This window comes from Vulpes lagopus, chromosome 2 (genome assembly GCF_018345385.1).
Source record: "Vulpes lagopus strain Blue_001 chromosome 2, ASM1834538v1, whole genome shotgun sequence".
Taxonomy (NCBI): domain Eukaryota; kingdom Metazoa; phylum Chordata; class Mammalia; order Carnivora; family Canidae; genus Vulpes; species Vulpes lagopus.
The window spans coordinates 56450852-56472570 of record NC_054825.1 but is presented as its reverse complement, the minus strand read 5'-3'; the positions used below and the strand labels follow the sequence as shown (position 1 = coordinate 56472570).

The 21719-nt window shown below is 36.7% G+C and overlaps 1 protein-coding gene across 4 annotated transcripts in view; it reads right to left on the bottom strand.

Annotated features, from left to right (window-relative positions):
- The window catches only part of ICE2 (interactor of little elongation complex ELL subunit 2), a 63028-nt gene extending 41941 nt beyond the window's left edge, over nucleotides 1–21087 (bottom strand). Inside the window, exons 1-6 of one of the 4 annotated variants that reach the window (XM_041744810.1) lie at nucleotides 20963–21078; nucleotides 20297–20396; nucleotides 19825–19950; nucleotides 17962–18066; nucleotides 11349–11610; nucleotides 10085–10204 (exon numbers count right to left, since the gene is read on the bottom strand). In XM_041744810.1, the coding sequence (XP_041600744.1) occupies nucleotides 10085–10204; nucleotides 11349–11610; nucleotides 17962–18066; nucleotides 19825–19865 (528 nt within the window). In that variant the 5' untranslated portion in view covers nucleotides 19866–19950; nucleotides 20297–20396; nucleotides 20963–21078. Of the gene's footprint in view, nucleotides 1–10084; nucleotides 10205–11348; nucleotides 11611–17961; nucleotides 18067–19824; nucleotides 19951–20296; nucleotides 20397–20962 lie in introns of those variants that run through there. The other 3 variants (XM_041744811.1, XM_041744812.1, XM_041744813.1) reach the window with 3 other exon arrangements.
- Nucleotides 21088–21719: the final 632 nt, after the last annotated feature.

Sequence of the window (21719 nt, the reverse complement as noted above, 5' to 3'; positions counted from 1 at the left end):
CCCTACTTCTGGCAGTATGGTAGAGTAGGTATGCTTTGAAGAGAGAGCTCTTTTATCCAAATCCCACTAGATACTGGACAAATTACAGCTAACAATTTCATGCATTCTTGGACTTGGTAAAAAGCAAAGAGAATCTCAAGGACCATAAGTAAATAAGCAAACCCTGGACCCATAGAGTGGGAAGAAACAGGAGCAGTGAGCAGTAAGAAAACCTATGAAAGATGAGATGCCTTGAGGGCAAATGCTTCCACCAGTGGCAAGATCAGGTGAAGAGCTGAACATAAGACTCAAACATTAAAGCCTGACAAAACAGAGATTTGAACTGATATTTGTAAATGCATGTCCACAGCAGCATTATTCATAATTGCCAAAAGGCAGAAGTAACTAAAGTGTCCATCAATGGATGAATGGATAAGCAAAATGCCCAGATACATACAATGGAGTATGTATTCAGCCTTAAAAAGGAAGGAAATTTAGAAACATGCTAGAACATGCGTGAATCTTAAAGACATTACACTAAGTAAAGTAAGTCATAAAAAAGACAAATACCATAAATTCCACTTATATGTGGTTACCTAGATATGATCAAATTCAGACAGGAAGAATGAAGGTTGCTACAACTGAGAAGGGTGGGAACTGAGAGTTATTGTATAATACATGTGATAAAATAAATATGTATTTGGTCTTTGTCTTTGGTTCCTGACACAGGGCACTAAAACTCTAGGAATTTCCTGAGTGACAAGAATGAATGTCTTTTGTATGCTATTGAGATGAATCATGGCTTCTATACAACTTCAGGATGGGGGATGGTTGCCAGTAAATCCAGGGGACGATCAGAGGGCTGGAGATTGACCTAATCTCCAAGAGCCAATAAGTCAATCAATTATACCTAGGAAACAAAGCTTCCATAAAAACCTCTAAACTATGGGGTTCAGAGAGCTCCAAAACTTAATGAACAAACGGGTACTAGGAAGGTGATATGCCTGGAGAGGGCATAGAAGTTCTCTGTCCCTTCCCTCATTTCTTGCTATATGCATCTCTCTTTCATTTGGCTGTTCCTGAGTTGTATCTTTTAAGCAAGCAAAGTGTTTCCAGAGTTCTGAAGCAAATTACTCAACCAGAGGAAGAGGTCAGGGGAACCCTAGGCCTACTGTCCAGAGAGTTGGAGAACTTGTATTGGTGGACAATGGTGAAAATAGCTGCCCTTCAGAGAGTTGGAGGACTGGTTGGTGTGGGGAAAAGCAAGCACGTATTTGGTATGAGAAGCGTTGTTAGCAGAAACAGATCAGAAATGGGTAGAGTCCATACTGCAAGGTGAAAATAATTCAGGAGACTGGCTATATAACAATCTGAATGTATTTAATATTACTGAACTCCACACTAAAGATAATGAAGATAATAAATTTTAGGTTTATGTGTATTTTACTACAAATAAAAATTTTAAAACGGGAAGAAATTGACACATTCTACAACATGGTTGAATCTTGAAGAACACATTATGCTAAGTGAAATAAAAATCACAAAGGGATAAATATTCCACTATGTGAGGTACCTAGAAAAGTCAAATTCATAGAGCTAGAAAGTAGAATGGTGGTTGCCAGGGACTGGGGAGAAGAGGGAATGATGAGTCATTTAACTGGTATAGAGTTTCGGCTTGGGAAGATACGGAAGTTCTAGAGGTGGATAGAATTATACTCACAACAGTATAAAAGTATTTTATGCTAGTCAACTGTCCTTAAAAATGGTTAAAATAGGGATCCCTGGGTGGTGCAGCGGTTTGGCGCCTGCCTTTGGCCCAGGGCGCGATCCTGGAGACCCGGGATCGAATCCCACATCGGGCTCCCGGTGCATGGGGCCTGCTTCTTCCTCCGCCTGTGTCTCTGCCTCTCTCTCTCTCTCTCTCTGTGACTATCATAAATAAATAAAAATTAAAAAAAAATTTAAAAAAATGGTTAAAATAGTAGCTTTTATGTTATGTATGTTTTACCACGTAAACAGGGAAAGAGAGAGAGAGGAAAAGGGGGAGGGCAGGGGGAGAGAAATGGAAGACTGACTGAGGTCTAACCTAGGGAATAGAGGAATCCTAGAAAGACAGAGTTGAGAAAATAAAGGAGAAGCAGTAACTGAAAATCGCTGAGAATTTTCCAGAACTGATAAAGGACAGGAATATACAGATACAAGAAACGTAATAAACCAAGGATGACACTCCTGCGTCTGGGTTTGGAGGAAATACCCAGTGACCAAGAAGGAGGGAAATCCAGCGGTGTGTGGTGCCAGCAGATGGCCTCATAGTACCCACCACCCCACTCCCACTTGAGAGCTGGAGAATTGCTTTGTCAATGTAAAAAGTAATAAAGACCAGGAGGGACTTGTTTTTTTAAAAAAACAAAACAAAACAAATAAAACAAGGATGATTTAAACATACACACAGTAATGAAACTGTGAAACACCAAAAATAAGGAGCAGTCAGAGAGAAAGGGTAGACTCTCTAAAAGGCAGGAGAAAAAAAAAAAAAAAAGGCAGGAGAAACAGATAACACACTTTTCAAAAACAGTAACTGGAGCCAAAAAAGGTAAAATTATATCTTCAGAGTAAAAAACAAAACAGTCAAGTTAGAGTTATGTAAGGAGTAAAACTATCATATAAGAAAGAGAACAAAATAAAAATATTTTCCGATAAAAAAAACAAAAGATTGTTCATCACCAAGAGACCATCACCAAAGGAACACCTAGAACACAAAGCATTTCAGGAACAATGAAGATCCTCTGAAGTGGATCTCAGAATGTATACATGAGAAGAAGAAATGGAAAGCCAAAAATAGTCAAAATTTGTAGGTAAAATAAAATAAACACTGTTCATATAAAATAATTAATGTAAGTTTTAAAAAGAGACAGCAGTAAATGTCAGGAGGGATATGATGAAAGTCAGAATGATCTATGGTCTCTGTAGATATATAGACTAACAGAATAGAAGCAAGAAATTGACCCACACATCAATAATGACAAGGCAATTCAATGAGGGGGGAAAATCACTATAAAATCCAAAGGTAGGGCAGCTCCCGTGGCTCAGCAGTTTAGTGCCGCCTTCAGCCCAGGGCGTGATCCTGGAGATCAGGGATCGGGATCGAGTTCCACATCAGGCTCCCTGCATGGAACCTGCTTCTCCCTCTTGCTATGTCTCTGCCTCTCTCTCTCTCTCTGTCTCTCATAAATAAATAAAATCTTAAAAAAATTTTTTCAAGGGTAACCATTAAGAGAACTGAAAAACAAAGAATAAATTTCAAATCAATAAGGAGAGGAAAAGGAGGAGGAAAAAAAGTCAATCCCCTCAAAAGAAGTAAAATTAGAAAGAACTTTATAAAAAGACAAAAGAAATCATAAACAAGCCCATTTACATCAGTTATCGTAATGAATGTAAATAACTAACCTTTCTAGCTAAAAGACAAGAAATATCAAATTTTATTTAAAAAGAAAAGGAAAAAAGCAATCTAGTTAAATACAATTTTAAAAGATATTTGTAAAATACAAGCCTACAGATTCAAAGAAATCCTATTGAAATTCCACCTAGCTCTCTTGTAGAAACTGACAAGAGGATATCAAAATTTACATTTCCATGTAAAGGACTAAAAAGAGCCAAAACAATTTTTAAAAAGAACAAAGTTGCAGGACTTCCCTCACATGGTTTTGAAACTTACAAGACAAAAAAAAAAAAAAAGAAACAAGACCAGGTGGTAGTGGAATAAAGAGAGATTTATAGAACAATGAAATAAACCAGAGTCAGGAAATCAACCCATACACATATCAATGGTGCCAAGGCAATTCAGTGAGGGAACAAACAGCTTTTTCAAACCGCAGTGCTAGGCAGAGTTTCTCAACTTTAGCACTTTTCACATTGTGGACCAGATAGTTCTTGGCGAGGGGGGTGGGGCACAGACATCCTATACACTGAAGGATATTTAGCAACATCCTTGGTTCTACCCACTAGATGCCAGAAGTACGCCTTCCTCAGTTTTGACAATGAAAAATGTCTCCAGACATTACTGAATGTCCTCTGGGGAGGCAAAATCGCTCTCAGGTGAGAATCATTATTCTAGAACTAGCTATCGGGATCCCTGGGTGGCGCAGCGGTTTGGCGCCTGCCTTTGGCCCAGGGCGTGATCCTGGAGACCCGGGATCGAATCCCACGTCGGGCTCCCGGTGCATGGAGCCTGCTTCTCCCTCTGCCTGTGTCTCTGCCTCTCTCTCTCTCTGTGTGTGACTATCATAAATAAATAAAAATTAAAAAAAAAAATAGAACTAGCTATCCATATGAAAGAAGAATGAATTTTGATGCAAACCTCACATCTTGCACCATAAAAACTTGAAATGTGCATTCACATTATTGTTAAACCATAAAACACCTCAATCAGGGTTTCTCAACACAGGATTACTGACATTTTGGGCTGGATAATTCTTTGTTGTGGGAGATGTCATGTGCATTGTAGGATGCTTAGTAGCATTCCTGGCCTCTAGCCAATAGATACCAGTAGCTTTCTGCCACTTGAGACAACCAAAAAAGTCTCCAGACATTTAAAAATCTATGGGGCAGGGGTAAAGAAGTAAAAGTGATCCCAGATGAGAAACAGTTGGGGTCAGCAAAAATTTCTATGCTACAACACATGAAAGCACCAACCATAAAACATTTTCAAAAATGAGCATTAAAATTAAAATTCTGTTCTTTGAGAAACACTCTTAAAAACATGTCATAAACTAGGAGAAAACTACATATATAATAGACTTGTATTCAGAATATATAAAGAACTTTCAAGATTCAATAAAAATAAAAACCAATAAAATCAGTAAGAGATTTTAAAACATCACTGCTCATTAGGGAAATGCAAACTAGAACCATAATGAGACACCACTATACACCTATGAGGTTGTTAAAATGTAAAAAGATTACCAATAGTTGGGAATGCAAACTGGTACAGCCACTCTGGAAAACAGTATAGAGGTTCCTCAAAAAGTTAAAACAGAACTACCCTTAGGCCCCAGCAACTGCACTACCAAATATTTACCCGAAAGATACAAAAATACATATTCAAAAAGGTACATGCAACCTGATGTTTACAGCAGCATCATCAACAATAGGCAAACTGTGGAAAGAGCCCAAGGGTCTATTGACTGATGAATGGATAAAGAAGATGTGGTCTGTGTGTAATATATGTGTATATGTGTGTGTACATATATATATGTATAGGAATATATATATATATATATATATATAGAATACTACTTAGTCATCAGAATGAGATTGTGCCATTTGCAATGATGTGGATGGAGCTAGAGTGTACTATGCTAAGCGAAATAAGTCAGTCAGAGAAAGACAAATATCATATGATTTCACTTATATGTGGAATTTAAGAAACAAAAACAGGTGAGCCTATAGGAAAGGGAAAAGAAAAAGGAAGGGAAACAAACCACAAGAAACTCTTAATGATAGAGAACAAACTGAGGGTTGATGGAGGGACGTAGGTGGGGGATGAGTTAAATGAGTGATGAGTATTAAGGAGGGAACTTGTTATGATGAGCACTGGATGCTATATGTAAGTGATGAATTCCTAAAATCTACTCCTGAAACCAGTATCACACTATTAGTTAACTAACTAGAATTCAAATAAAATTTTGAAAAAGAAAGAAAAAAAGAATTACATGGGTTTGACCAAGGTCATCAATGGGGAAAAAGATGAAACTGGAGGTCAAAACTTTACTTTTTACTTTTCAAAAAAAAATTACCAATACTAAGTGCTAGCAAAAGTACAGAGCAACTGGAACTCATATATTGCTGATGAGTGTAAAATGGTACATCCATTACAAAAACGTCTGGCAGTTCTAATAACATTGCCATATGATCTGGAAATTCTAATTCTAGTTCTTTACCCAAGAAGAATAAAAACACATGTTCCAAAAAAAAAAAAAAAAAAAAACCTGTGTAAGAATGCTCATAGTAGCTTTATTCATAATTGCCCCAAACTGAAAATAACACAAATGCCCATCAAGCGCTGAACTGATAAACCGATTTGGTATAATTGTACAATAAAACAAAAAGGAATAAAAAGGAGCACATTATGCATATTTGTGTCACTATAGATGAATCTCAAAAAAATGCTGAATCAAAGACGTCAGACACAAGAATACACTGTGTGTGACTCAGTTTTGAAACTTTAGAAAAGGAAAATCTAATCCATGGAGACAGAAAAGCATACTGGTGGTTTCCTAGACCATGGATACAAAGAGACATAGAGATCTGTCTAGTGTGACCGAAATATACTATGTCATGACTGTGGTCATGGTTACACAGGTATATGCACTTGTGAAAACTCAGTGACATGCACTTAAAATGGATCCTTATTAAATATGGCTTAAACAGGAAGAGCTTATTTAGTGTATAATAACTGTATGCTCTAACAACATAAAGAACCACCTTTTTTTAAAAAGGGAGAATAAGGAGAACATCTAAAAATTTTTTTTCAAATACTTTTCAGTTTTTTTTTTTTTTTTTTTTTTAAGATTTTACTTATTCATAAGAGACAGGGAGAGAAAGAGGCAGAGACACAGGCAGAGGGAGAAGCAGGCTCCATGCAGGGAGCCTAATATGGGACTTGATCCCAGAACTCTGGGATCACACCCTGAGTCAAAAGCAGACATTCAACTGCTGAGACAACCCAGGCGTCCCGGCTTTCAGTATCCTATTGACTGATAGCTCTGTTATTCTAAGGTTGTTGCATGTGGTATAAAGTGAGACACATGTGATATTTTTTTTCTCTAAATAAATATTTCCTAGCTTCATCTACTGAAATATTCCCAAAACAATGACCAATCCAGGAACAATGAGCATCCCCAGTACCCAAACTGTAGTTTTGAAATACCACTTCCCACTGGAAGAAACAAAGGCTCTGGGAAATGGCTGATTCCAGAGTTGAAACAGGAAATGTACAAAACAAGCCTCAAAGACTACCACAAAGTCTCAAAAAGACTCAAAAGCCTTATGAAGAGCTGTCATTGGCTAAAGCTGGTATTATCTGAGCTTCAAAAAGGGTAATTACAGTGGATTAAAACCCATTATTTTTAAAAAAGAAAACACTGATCAATATTGGAATCAATTTTTTTTCAAAACTGGCATATAAAGGGAAAGAATCTAGCATTTTTTTCTACTACATGAATTAGGAAACCACATAGATGAGTGAAAACATATCTTAATAAAATTTTTCCAATAAATACAAATAAATGATGCAACTAGAACCCTACAATTTTGTAAGCCCGAGTGAATGAATACACCTAGGCATCGAACATGAACACCTGCAACCACCACAAAAAAGAAACAATCAGACGTTATGTGCCACCTGATAAAGAAAACAACATCTATGTGTTGAATCCATTTGGCAAAGACTAATTCTGATCAAGCTTCCAGATCCCATCAATAATTTGTAAAAAATACAGAGAAATGAGGAACATGTTGAATATCACCATTTGAATAAGCAATCATCAAAATCTAGACTGTGGGAAACTTTACAAGTCAAATGACCCAAGTCTTGAAAAGATAAAGTTTAAGGGAAAGGAAGGAATTGAGGAATTATAGTTTATTCATATAATAATGCACAGAAATGAAAAATGAATGAACTATAACTACACACATACATGCATATGAATCTTACAAACATGAGTGAAGGAATAATTCTGTTCACATAAAACTCAAAAACAGGCAAAAGTGAGCTCAGAGAACTACCAAAATAAAGGAAATGGAAATTACCAACACCAAACTTGTGACAGTGATTAGTTCTTCAAGGAGAGAGAATGTTCTATTAGGAGGGATACACAGGGAGCTTCTAGGATAGTGGTAATGTTTTATTTCTTGACTTGGAAGAGAGTTACGGGCAGCCCTGGTGGCTCAGCGGTTTAGCGCTGTCTTCAGCCCAGGGCCTGATCCTGGAAACCCGGGATCGAGTCTCACGTCGGGCTCACTGCATGGAGCCTGCTTCTCCCTCTGCCTGTGCCTCTGCCTCTCTCTCTCAGGAATAAATAAATAATATATATATATTTTTAAATGTTAAAAAAAAAAAAGGAGGAGAGTTACATGGGTATTCACTATATAATTATTTGTTAAGCCATATATATACACACACACACACACACACTTTTCCATAAACATATTGCATTTCACAATATAAAACTGAAATTTTAAAACACTAAAAAAATCAGAAATATATCAGTGAACCTTTAGGGTAGAGATGTAAAATGTAAATTAGACAAAATAGGCTGCCGAGTCAATCTGACTAAAAAACAAGACTTAATGCTGATTGCTGGCTATCAAATTGTGTACTTTGCTAATAAATAAACACTTTTATATTCACTAAATAATTGCAATGAGCACTTGAGAACTTAACTGCATGTCAAGCATTATTCAGTTATTAGGAACAAAGCAGTGCACCTATTTATGTATAGGTGTTGCGAAGGACAATAAAAAATAGTAAAATAAAACATGGTAAAAGGAACCCTGAAAGTGACGCTATTTGTTTTAGGATAATTAGGGATATCTTGATAGTTCGTATCTGAAGAGAGACTTATAGAAATCAAGGAACTAATCCATGTGTTTATCTGGGGAACAGCTTGCCAGAAAGATGGGAAGAGCCAAGGACCTTAAGGCAGGATCATGCTTGGAGTATTCAAGTTGCACAAAAAGGTCAGTAGGCTGGAACAGAACAACTGAGGAAGATATGTAGAAGATGAAAGAGGCTGGGGGAAGGGAGGAGTTGAGGGAGTGAGATCATGTAGGGCATTGTACAATTTTGTAAAGACCCTCTCTTTCTGAGTAAACTGAGAAAACATTTTAAATCAATGACATGAGGGGATGTGATTTATGTTTTATTTATTTTTAAAGATTTTATTTATTTATTCATGAGAGACACAGAGAGAAAGAGGCAGAGACATAGGCAGAGGGAGAAGCAGGCTCCATGCAGGGAGCCCAATGTGGGACTCGATACCAGGAGCCAAAGGCAAGACGCTCAACCGCTGAGCCATCCAGGCATCCCTGGTTTATGTTTTAAAACCATCATTCTGGTCCCTTCAAAGCCACTATTAAAATAAGAATAGCTACAATTACTTCTCCATAGGGAAAAATATGACACTTGGTTTAAGTATCATATGTAGGTTCAGAGAAAATAAAAATGCAATACTTCCTTTTATTTAGAAGAATCACTCTTCTGGTTCATATTAATAGCAAAATTTTACCTTAAAAAGTATTTTAAAAATGGTAAAACTAATATCCTTTCTTGCGCCCAATTATAGTGACCAGCAGTTTTGTTTTGTTTTGTCTTAATTGTGGTAAAATACACATAAACTTACTACCTTAATTTTTACATGGAGAGTTCAACACTGTTAAGTATCACACTGTTGTATATAATAACTAATTTTAAAAACTAAAAAAAATTCAGACTGGTGTTGGTGTTTGTAGATAAACTAATACAATAATATATATTAGTATTTATTATTTAAGTAGTGTATTCTGAATCTCTCATAGACCCACTGAATGATGGTAGGGCACAAAGTATTGTGATTTACATGCTTTACTTATACATTTGCATGAATAATCTAAGTACCAGAAAATGAACTCACAGTTTAGAAATTCTTATTTATGGCTAGTTACCATGAATATAATGAAAACAAATTTATGTGACTAAATACGAAATGACCATTCAGATTTTTAATGACCAAGGTAACTCCTTAAACATTCATTCTCTCACAAGGGAAATCAGTGCATCAGATCAAACCATCCATTTGAGAAAAATCTAATTCAAATTTGGTAGCTGGATCAGTTTAAAAAAAAAAAAAAAAGACATCAAATGTTAATACATTACAGTATATGATTTTGAGGTGCTAGAATTTCCATTATTAAAATACACGATGAATAAATGACCCACACACAATTTGGTCTCTGAATTGAAAATACTGATATTTTTATATAATTTTCACAGGATCATCACATGTTTTAAAATGCTGTTATTGCCTACTACTTGGCAGTTTAAATAAATGATTTTTTTTTTTTTTACCTCTGTGAAGAGACGAGCATCATCAGAAAGCAGATTATAATCCTGTGCACATTTCTTTGCAGAATTCTGCAAAAACTTTAGGAATTCAGTAACTTCTTCATTCACATGTTTTTTCATATCCTGATTTTTAAAAAAGTAGACATATCTTGGAATAAGAAGTGTGATTGAAAACAATCACTTCTCAGTCACTGTTCTAATAATTTGTATTTAAAGACTAAAATATCATATCCAAAGCAAATCAGAGAAATAGTAAACATTATTATATAATAATGACAAACTCGTCATTAAAAACTCCACAATGTATATAAATCTCAAATCACTATGTGTAACATTTGAAACTAATACAACATTTCATATCAGCTACACTTCGATTTAAAAAAAAAAATCCTAAACTCTGTAAAAATAGAAGAGCAAATGACTAATATTATACTACCTATTTAGGAATTAATACACTTTTTCATAAAATGCTCTCAATTAACATAAAAAAGACAAACATTCAGATGGAAAAAATGTGCAAAGAACATGAATAGGCAAGTTACAAAAGAAATAAAAGTGGCTTAAAAACACATAGAAAAGGCTTATTTTCATTAGTAAATACTGTGAATTAATATAAAACAAGGCATCACCATTTTTTTCTATATCAAAATAGACGCTAAAAGGTAATATGCAGTGGTAGTGAAGATATTATTTTTTTAAAGAAAACCTTCATGCAATAGTGGTATATACAAATTGGCTTACACTTATTACACAACAATTAACTGTGTAAGTGCATATCAAAGGCTTAAAAACATGTATAGTTTTTGATCTGGCAATTATATTTTTAAAAGTTTATCTTAAGGAAACAATTATAGATGTGAACAAAGAGTTTGCAACCAAGATGTTCAACCCAGCATTATTTATATAACTGAGTACTTGAAACTACTAATTAAACAAAAACTTAAAATTGGCTCAATGATCAATGTAAAATTGTTCTGCTAGTACATAAGATGAACTGGAGTGAAATATGCTCAGAGCCAGAGAAAAATGCCTGAAGTATAACAGAACCAACAAAAGAATGAAGCACCAATGCTTTGTCAATTAAACTTAAATTTTTCATTTTTGTTAATACAGTGCACCTAAAAACATAAAAGCAAAGTTAAAATATTTGAGCACTGGGTGTTATATATTGGCAAACAGAACTCCAATAAAAAAATATACATATAAAAGAAAAAATTTCTAAAAAAAATAAATACTGTTTACTGAAACTGAAGAATAGAATACATACCAAGTACTGCAAGTAGTCATTTTTATTTATTCCAACAGCTTTGGAATTTGCAGGAATTTTTGCGTATTTAACCAACAAGTCCACATAACTCCTCTGCTCTCTCTGTGAGAAACGAGAGAAACGAGGATAAGGAACTCTTGGTTTTGGAAGAAGAATCATTCCAACTGTGGTTTTAACTTTTTCCTTTGCTTGAGTTGCTGAACTAACTGCCGGCTCATTTTCTACAGAACTTGCTGAGGCATTCAAATTTTCTCCTATACGTCTGGAAAAAAAAATACAATTTACAAATATGTGCTTTTCACATGAAGATTACTATCATGGAACTTCATGATTCTCAATCACCAGGGAGAATATAGCGTGATTAACATAGTAAATTCTAGATTATTATCTAACTCTGCCACCTGCATTTTGATGTTTAGCCATTTGGTGTAAATTAAGTATTCTGCAGGATAGGATCACATTACAAGTTTACCTTCAATTATCTGACAGAGAGGGAGAGGCAAAATCCTTAGACATGTTATTCAATTTGGAACTTTTCCCCCTTTATTCAACAAGGGAAAACTGTTCTTGCCAATTATAGATGCAGGTATTTCCTGTTCACCTTTATTATAATGCAAGTTGTTTTCAAAAGCTTAAATTCAGTAAGCTATGTCAGTTAATATGTTGAACAAAAGCCACTAAAAGCAGGATATGCTTAGGTCACAGGTTCACAAACTGAGATTCTAAATTTTCTAGTTTCCTTTAATTATCTCAAAATTTAAAAAGAAAATTCCAACACTGCATGCCATGTTTTACGGAAGCAATAGTGGTTTTAGAAAAGTTGTAGAATCCTCTATCACTCATACATGGCTGAGACCATGGAGATGCCTTTATGCTTTGAATGAATGCAAAAGAGGAAATCTGGCATATCATAATGAAATGCACTATAGGGGAAAGTAATAACTAGAGAACTTGTTAACATAGTTGTTTATGAAACGATACCCCAATTTCTTTAAAAAAAAAAAAAAACCTTTCTGCACCAGTGAAATACATGAATACAAAGTTCTTATCTTGTTCATAATCTGTTGCTATTCCTAGTATTCAGTTATAGTAATCTACATTTTTAAAAGGGAATTTTAAAGTATACAAATACATACCCGAACACAACTATACTTCCTTAGCCTTCACAAGTCTAATTACCACCACAGTAATTGTTCCCTCTCATTTAGTTCCAAATTAAACAACAGTAGCACAAGTAGAAGGGAAACTAACGAGAAGGATGGAGGTGTTCATTCATTCATCTCCCCATTTGTTAATATTTACTAAGTGACTACCTTGTGCCAGCCTTATGCCAGAAACTGGGGAACAATATAGTCTCTATTCTCTAAAACTTTACAATTAGGTGGATCAAACAAATGAATGGGGAAGAAAGTAAGTATGTATATTCATACCTTGTTAACTACGGCAACCTCAGGTTTCCAAACTGAACTTACTGAATAGGTGACCATAAATCCTATGGATAACCTGATCAGGGATTAAGAGGGAGACTGGGGAGGGGCAAGAAATATTCAGAGCCGCGGTTCTCAATCATGACAGCATTAATTTCTTCGGGGAATTTGAGAAAAATATGGCAGCATCTGGGTTGTCATGAAAGAAGGGGATAATTAAAGGCTCGTAGAGGTGAGGAATACTAGCTGCCTGGATTGTAATGTATGAAAATATACTGCCCAACTTTCAAAGGTCCCTTTAGGCTTTCTCTTACCATATACAAATATATCTGGTGTCTTATCATTTATCCTAACAATACATTTTATTCTCTTTTAGTTTTACGATTCTTCTATGGCACAGTTTACATTAACCTCTCTTAAATCCAATCTTGTTCATTTTAGCTGGTGCATCTGACTACTTCATTATATCTTCTAGTGTAGCAGTATCCATGCACTTACATATCCAATTATATAAATTATTTCCTTTGATTTCACATTTATATATCTAAGACACTTTGAAAATATATTGTCTGTGGCTATTTTTAGCTATGAATTTTAATTCAGGTAGTAAAGGAAGTATCTTATTTTTCATAAATATTTGTTATGAAAAAGCCTGATCAGGCTGAGAATTATCAATTTAGATCAGTGTCTGGACAAAGCGAGTCTCACTCAAAACTACTGAAAATTTGTTTTAGATCAGCTTTATAATGCTAGAATAATTATGTTAAAAATGCCAAAATTCTTAGAAAAAAACTTAGGGCCCCAAAATAAGGCAAAATATCCAAACCCACTCTTTTAGAGCTGAACTAAAAATGGAAAACTAATCAAGAGACCTCGTTAGTGAATGGGAAAATAACTCTGGAAATTAAAATAAGGATGTTTAGGTGGCTCTGAAAATAATACAGGTGAAAGAAGACATACTTAGCTACTAAAGTTTCTCCAATAACTGTATAAAAATAAGCATATTTTAGGTTAACAAAATGAATATTAACTGCTGATCTTGAGAGAAATGTATTACAGCAAATTGATTTCTCACTAGAAAATGTCTTGAGAGCTATTCAAACCTAACAGTATTGTGTCCGCAACTCTTAACAATACTGCTTCACAGCTGTCTCTCTGAATATGAGAACATGTCTGTCCTTGTGGCACAAACTGGCAAATTTAATTAAGCTGCTGCAGCAACAAGATGCTGACTCAGATATGCCAGAGTAGGAATGTCAAGAAATTCTAGTAGTTTAAATTGGCTACATTCAGCAAAGAATGAAATGGCAGCACATCAAGATCATTTCCGTGTGCAGTGCTGTCAAAATCTTCATCAGGGTGCAAGCCAAAAGCATCTGACAGGGTTTCTCTATCCACATTTACAGCATTATATTTTATTTTAGTTGATGGTTTGAAGTTTTCCCCCTTCATTTTGTCAACCACCCATTCTCCTTTTTTAAAGTTTCTAAAAAAAAAAAAGCGTATTTCAAACTTTTAGTTTCCAATGCTTTAAGTCTACTGGTTTGGGTGGCTTCAAGTAGTATTTGGAAATGGTACTTCTAGCCTCCGTCTAAAGTCTACCTGTACCTCCTGAATTCGACTTATACTTTTCTTTATTAAACATGTTAAAATTTCATAATTTTTATTTGAAGTATTTTCCCCCTTGTGGGCTTAAAACCCAGTTAGAAGTATATACAACAGAAACTTAATTTTTTTATTTTATTTTTTTAAAGATTTTTATTTATTTATTCATGAGAGACACAAGGAGAGAGAGGCAGAGACACAGGCAGAGGGAGAAGCAGACTCCATGGAGGGAGCCCAATGTGGGACTCGATCCTGGGACTCCAGGATCATGCCCTAGGCCAAAGGCAGGGGCTAAACCGCTGACCCACCCAGGGATCCCCCACAACCGAAACTTTAATTTAAAAAAAGGTAGGGATCCCTGGGTGGCGCAGCGGTTTGGAGCCTGCCTTTGGCCCAGGGCGCGATCCTGGAGACCCGGGATCGAATCCCACGTCAGGCTCCCGGTGCATGGAGCCTGCTTCTCCCTCTGCCTGTATCTCTGCCTCTCTCTCTCTCTCTGTGACTATCATAAATAAATAAAAATTAAAAAAATAAAAATTAAAATTAAAAAAAAAAAGGTAAATGTTTACCTTCCAGTAGAGGGAGAAGGGTTGAATAAAAACTTCCTACTGTAGAAAGCAGAGTAATCAGAAGTATCAATATTTTCCCAAATATGTTAGAGGACACAAAACCCACAAAATTAGGGTTAATCAAAAATTTTCACTTTTCCTAATTTTTCCATCAAGAAAATATTTGTAAATTAATAGTCTGAAAATCCATTCCTTATTGTAATAAAACTTCATAAAATTTAACGTGAGCAAAAAAGACAGAAATACATGAAATCAATGCGTCATGTCTTTATTTTTTTATGCCAAAAGGTAAATTATACTAATAAATTATTTTGTGTTATGCAGAAATCTAAAGAAAAACAAGCATATTCTTTTTTTTTTTTTTAAACAAGCATATTCTAAGAAGAAAATATTTCAGAAGTTGTACTCAATTGCCAGCAAGATGCCCTCTCCCTTACATAATTCAGACTATAACCCACATAGGACATGCTGACTAGAACTAAACTTGAAAAGAACCATTAAAATAATTAAGAAGCAGTGGCAGGATGAAGAGTAATATTAAAAAATTTTAGTCCAAAAAGATGACGGCTGAGATAAAAGTACATAAAATGGTGAGAAGCTTTTAAGATACATGTTCATTTTACCTTTAGAAAAACGTAAAGATATACATCTTTGTCCTCCTTTTTCAGGAGACTAGCTTTGGTAGGCATTCTTTAATTCAAATAAACAATGGCAATTCTTTATTTGATAATAAGTTTTAAGAAATCAAAAAAAGAAATGAAGTTATCCTCATGAAATGGTACATTCGAATAACAAAATTACCTTAAAAATCCATAGATGCATTTATATGGGATCTACTCAACTTTCTATAGGTGATATTAGCAAAAACATTATATGCTCACAGGCAAGAATGTTCCTTTTAAAATTGCCTCTTTACTACGACCTCTGCTTGTTTTTTTTTTTTTTCCTCTCTGCTTGCTTTTATATGAACTTATTTATTCATCTGATGAATCAAAACACTTCAAAAAATGTTTTTAATGGTAATCTGGCAGTATCTATCAAAAAACATATGCATACCTTCTCTTATAGGAATTTATCATACTTATATCAGCATATGTATAAAAAGGATACTCAATGTTTATAATAGGAAAGGAATGGAAACAACCTAAATGAATATCAATGGGGTCATTTAATTGATTCCACAGACATCCTTAAAGGTTCAGATTCAAAAGTATGGGTTGAAAGTACAAAATCAGTATTTCTTAAAAGCTCCAAAGAGTATAATGAGCCAGAATGGTAAGCCTGAAAATGAAGATGGCACAAGAGACTGAGAAATACCACCATAACCAGAAAACTAGAAGAGTAAGAGATCTTCATAGTTGAGAAGTCACTGATGATCTTAAGAGGAGCAGTTTTTTTTTTTTTTAAGATTTTATTTATTTATTCATGAGAGAGAGAGAGAGAGAGAGAGAGGCAGAGACAAAGGCAGAGGGAGAAACAGGCTCCATGCTGGGAGCCTGATGTAGGACTTGATCCCAAGTCTCCGAAGGCAAGTGCTAAACTGCTGAGCCACCCAGGGATCCCAAGAGGAGTTGTTTTAATAGACCAGTGAGGATGGAGACCAGATTGGAGTGGGGTTCAGTGAAAGCAAATGCAGTGGGAAGTGTTTTATCCTGTTTTATTAATCCATTCTCCCAAGTTATCTTTTGACTAGAGAGTTTAATTCATTTAAAGTAATTACTGACAAGGAAGGACTTATTATTATTGTCATTTTGTTAAACGTTTTTTTATATGTCATAATTTTTTGTCCCTCACTTCCTCCCAGATATATAAGTTTTTAAAGAAATCTAAGTACAAACAATACAAAAGGTAAGAAAGTAACATGGAGTCCAGGGATTGTGACAGGAAAAACTTGAGTACCTTTAAACACTGATTAAGAGAAAATAAAAATATAGGAGTAGGAAGAGATGCTAATGGACAGGATACTGAGGAAAGCAGGAACAGATACGGACCCATTCCATACAGAGGCTGGAAATATTCTTCCTCAATTGCAAAATAAGTGGAGAAAGGATGAAAGTAAATATTGGGCTCCTCTGGAGAAGCTCCCCAATTCCTCACTTGGCATATTTACAGTCCATTCTAGTAAACTCAATTACTTGGTTTGAAGACTCATCCACAACAGAATAGAAATAGCCAATCACAAAAGAAAGAAGAGCTGTTATGGGCAGGCAAACAGTAGGAAGGGACAATTATCACTGAATAGGCATGTTCATACCAGAAAGGAAAAAACTCTCCAGCAATTTGGCAGTATCTATTAAGATATAAAAGGCATATGCCATCTAACCAAACAATTCAATAATATTATAAACATTATTACAAGAATTTCATCAATGTATTGTTTATAATTACAAAAAAAGAGGACCACATTTGGCAATGTTGGACTAGCTAAATTAATTAAAAGTATAAATATGAAGTACTATGCAACAGTTAAGATTAAAACATATAGAGGCATGGAAAGATACGTGAAATATTATTTTAAATGAAAAAAATGAACTGCAAAACAGTTTTATAGTATTTTACGTTATTTATAATATGATCCCTTTTTTTTTCTTTTTAAATTTTTATTTATTTATTTGAGAGAAAGAGAGAGACATATAGCAACAGAAGGTACAAGCAGGGAGGAGAGGGAGAAGCAAGCTCCCTGCTGAACAAGGAGCCCAATGCAGGGCTGGATCCTAGGACCTTGAAATCCTGACCTGAGCTGAAGGCAGATGCTTAACTGACTGAGCCACTCAGGCACTACCTCCCATTTTTGTCTTTATATTGGTGTGGAGAAAGGTCCAAAAAGATTTATACACACACATGCACATACATCAAAGACTAGTCATCCTTGGGTACTGGGTTCTTCCATTTTCTAATTCTTACATTTTTATAATTTGAACGTTTAATAGTGGATACAGATATAAAACTTCAACTGCCAGAAAAATAACAATCAAATGTGAAAATAAATAACCAAATAAATAAATATATTACCTGTTAGATAAAACATATAGTTCTTTTAAACTTGGAGCCATGGAATGGTCTTTATAATTTTCTTGAGAGAAAAATGTCTTAAGGCCATTTTGGGGGGAAACATCCCTGTGAAACAAAGTTATTTATTTACATTTGACAATTCAAAATCTCATGCTAGACTAAGTAGCCGTAATGGTACAATTGTAGTTTACAACTACATGCCCCTTACAGCCCCTTTCCCAGACAATCACCTCTTAATAATTTTAATTTCACATATCAGATGTCTGAGTTTAGATGTTTTACTTGACTGGCTTTTAGCCTAGGCTCTTTCTGAAATTCCCCAGCTCAAATAATCAGCCTTGCTTTTTCTTTTAATATTTGATTAAATGTCAGAGATACTTAAGAGTTAAAGATGGAACAGACTGAAGTACAATAAGAGTCTGCCAGGATCAGGGCTCACCTCAGGCTCTGTGGCATAACATGAAGATGTTTGGTTGCTGAGAGAAAATGCTTCTCAACTTAGTTTTGTTCTATGCATTATTGCACCAGGCCACAAGACACTACAAAGACTGAATATCCTACCTATTTTCATTAACTTGGCAAATGTGCCAAATGGTGTGCCTCTGCTAAAACCACTTCAAAGGTCTTATATGATTTTCCACAACATCATAATTAGAGACTAAGATATTACAGTCACACTTTCCATATAGTAAGGATCCAATAAATGCTGGTTGAAGGAATTAAAAACAGTGAGAACCATAATCTAGAAAGGACAAACATTATTAGGATTCTATGGGAAAAGGTAGTTCCAAGGGCAACACTACTGTGCAAAAGCTGTAAACTACATTTGGTTTCACAATGTCAATGGCGTTTAAGAGCATCTGTGCTGTATCTGAACACCTTCTTTATGACAATGAGCATAAATGTATACACCTTCTAAAACTTAAAATAGAACAATCTGTTAAATAACTTCTGGATGCCCCATTCCCAAAATATGAAATCTTAGCTTTTGCCCCATACTCATTTCTTACTGTTTTTAAAAGTACTTATAGAAAACATAAATAAATAAAACAAAAACAACTACAATTAAAGTATAAATGGTAAAAATTAGGATGTCTTACTTGCTATGCACCAGTATAATTTCTTATTACTGTACTGTATCTGTCAAAGCTCATTAAATTGTAAGGTTTTTGCTTGTAATACAAAAACAAACTCATGGACTCCAGGACAGTGAGCAACTTGGGAAGCACTGCTTGCAATAAAAAAATACTTATGGAGCTCATACTGCTTGAATCTTATGAGTCAGGTACTATTTAAATCATCTCTGTAATCTCTCCTAACTTTAGTATTCTCTTTGGCTAGCAAAGGGTGGATGCTCAGTAAATTTGTATTAAATTGACCTAAAGCAGCACATGTATTAGATTCCTACAAAACCACACTTAACAAGTCATACATTTCTAAAACACAGTCTATGCATTTATAATATCACTCGATATAGATTCTAATATAACAAAATGAAGCTTGTCTATTCTTGAAGAGGGCTTTTCTATTACTTGTACAGAAATGGGCAAGGTTATCAGGCACAAGAAAATTCCAGCTTCTCTTCTTCACTAAGACACCAAAAATAAATAATAAATACATGATGGAGTTATACCTAGTAGCCAGCTGGGTGATGGATTATTGTCATTTTAGGAGGGTAACTGCAATCAGCTAGACCTCAAAAGTGTTCAGTATGTGAAGGTAAGACTGGGGTTATGTTCTGAGCCATCAAATTTGTTACCTTTCTATTTCTTCCAAACCTCTCCAGGCCGGAAACTCTCCTTTCATAATCCAGCCACCAGTCCCACTTCACTCCTTTTTAGATTACCAACAGATGTGACTCACCAGTTCAGCCTTGGTTCCCCCATGGCCATCATGGAGCTCATATTCCTAGATTTCTGCTTCACTCTAGCTCACAGTTCTGCTGCCTGGCAGTGCGGGCTCCAGAGGGATGCAGGATTTCTCCAGAATCTACACTCAAGTGAGGAAAAACAGAAGGTCAAGATCAAAAGCAGGGGGCTGGCTGGGCCAGGGGCCAGGTGTGAACCTGGAACACGTGCCCTCCACTGACAGGGACACCTAACACAGAGGGCAGCACGCGGAGGGCTATTCCCAAGGTTCTTTGTACCAGAAGAGCAATGCTGATGTAGGAGCCCTTCGTCTCCTTCGAACTTAACTCCAGTAATAACCTAAGTCTCAGGACACTCATTGTGGAAAAGGGAGTCCAAACAGAATGGTGTTCTCACTGCTTACAGAACTAGATCACTCAAGGGGACGGGGCTCTAAGTCTTGACCCTGCTCCCCTCCATTCACTTACTGGCCCAAATAAACCTTGCTTCTGGTTTCCCAGCCATACGCGGTTACGGGGCAGATTCCGCCCAGCAATCCTGGACAGAGACGCCCTGGATATCAAGAATCTTAAACAAACAAACAAATAAATAAAATATAAATAAATAAATAAATAAATAAATAAAAAGCCACTTTTGAGGACACTGAGGTCCAGGGGACTTAAATGACAATTACACAGACTCCAACAGAGGAGGTCGCCGGGGCTGCACGTCTGACTTGACCCCTCCTCCACGGTTCTGTGCTGCCCCGGTCACCGCGAGCGGACTGGTGAAGCGCCACGTGAGAAACGAACAGTCCAATTTGCAAGTCGGTCTCTCGGTCCCCGCCGCCCCCTCACCCCCGCCCCCCGCCCAAGCCACCTCTGTCGCATTAGGACCCTCTGGGGCTGGGTGGGGAGGGAGAGCTGATGAAGACAAAAGGGATGTGGCTGAGGGAAAGGGGGCGGAAGGAGAAATAAGGTTCCAGCAAGGTAAGTAAAGGGGGGGAGGGGTACGCGCCAAAACCAGGCGCGGAGGGTGCTGGCCCGGCCGCGGGGGCCGCCATGTTCCCTCCTCCCGCCCGTCACGAGCGTGCCCGCCTGCGAGGAAGCGCCCTCCCTTCCGCGTCTGGGCTGCAGAGCAGCCTTTCCGCCCACCTCGTGGTCCGCGGCGGCTCTGGCCTGGGCCGCGGCCCCCGCTCCACACATGCTCCACCCCACTCCTCACACTGTCGCGCGCGTCCGCGGAAGGCCGTATTTAAAGGACGTGGCCGCGCCGCCTCGGCCCTGCGTAATGACGTCACGGGCGACGCCGCGGGCGGGGCCCCTGCTCCCTTCCCTCGGACGCTCCGGGTGCTTTGCCTGGAAAGCGCGAGGGCCGCCTTGCCGGGACTTGCTCCGCGGAAGAGATCGAGGCTTGTGTCGTCCTAGAAAGTCCCCGACCTCGAGGGAATAATGATGGGTCAAAAGAGGGACGCGCGACAAGTACAGTCCTAAGACCCCAGCAGAGCTGGTTGTGACCTGGGGCAAAATATCTTTAGTTTTCCTAATCTTGTTATCTCATCTGTGAAATGGAGTTACCAGCGGCACGCACTTAGGGTTTTTTGTTTTGTTTTGTTTTGTTTTTACTTAGGGTTTTTGAAAGGATTAAATGAGGTAATGGATAAAGCTGAGCTCAGCCCGCCACCTGGCACATACTAGCACCTCCACTCCATCCCCACTCCATTTCCGGATGTCCCCTTCTACCTGCAGCGACCCTGGTGGGCCCCGCTAATCTTATTTTCATTCATTAAAAGGAAGATTTATTGAGCGTCTACGATGTGTGTTGGGTGCTGGGGACACAGAGGACTAAGACGCAATACCCGTTTTCCCAAGAGCTTTTGATCACTGGGACTCTCATTCACATTAAATAATG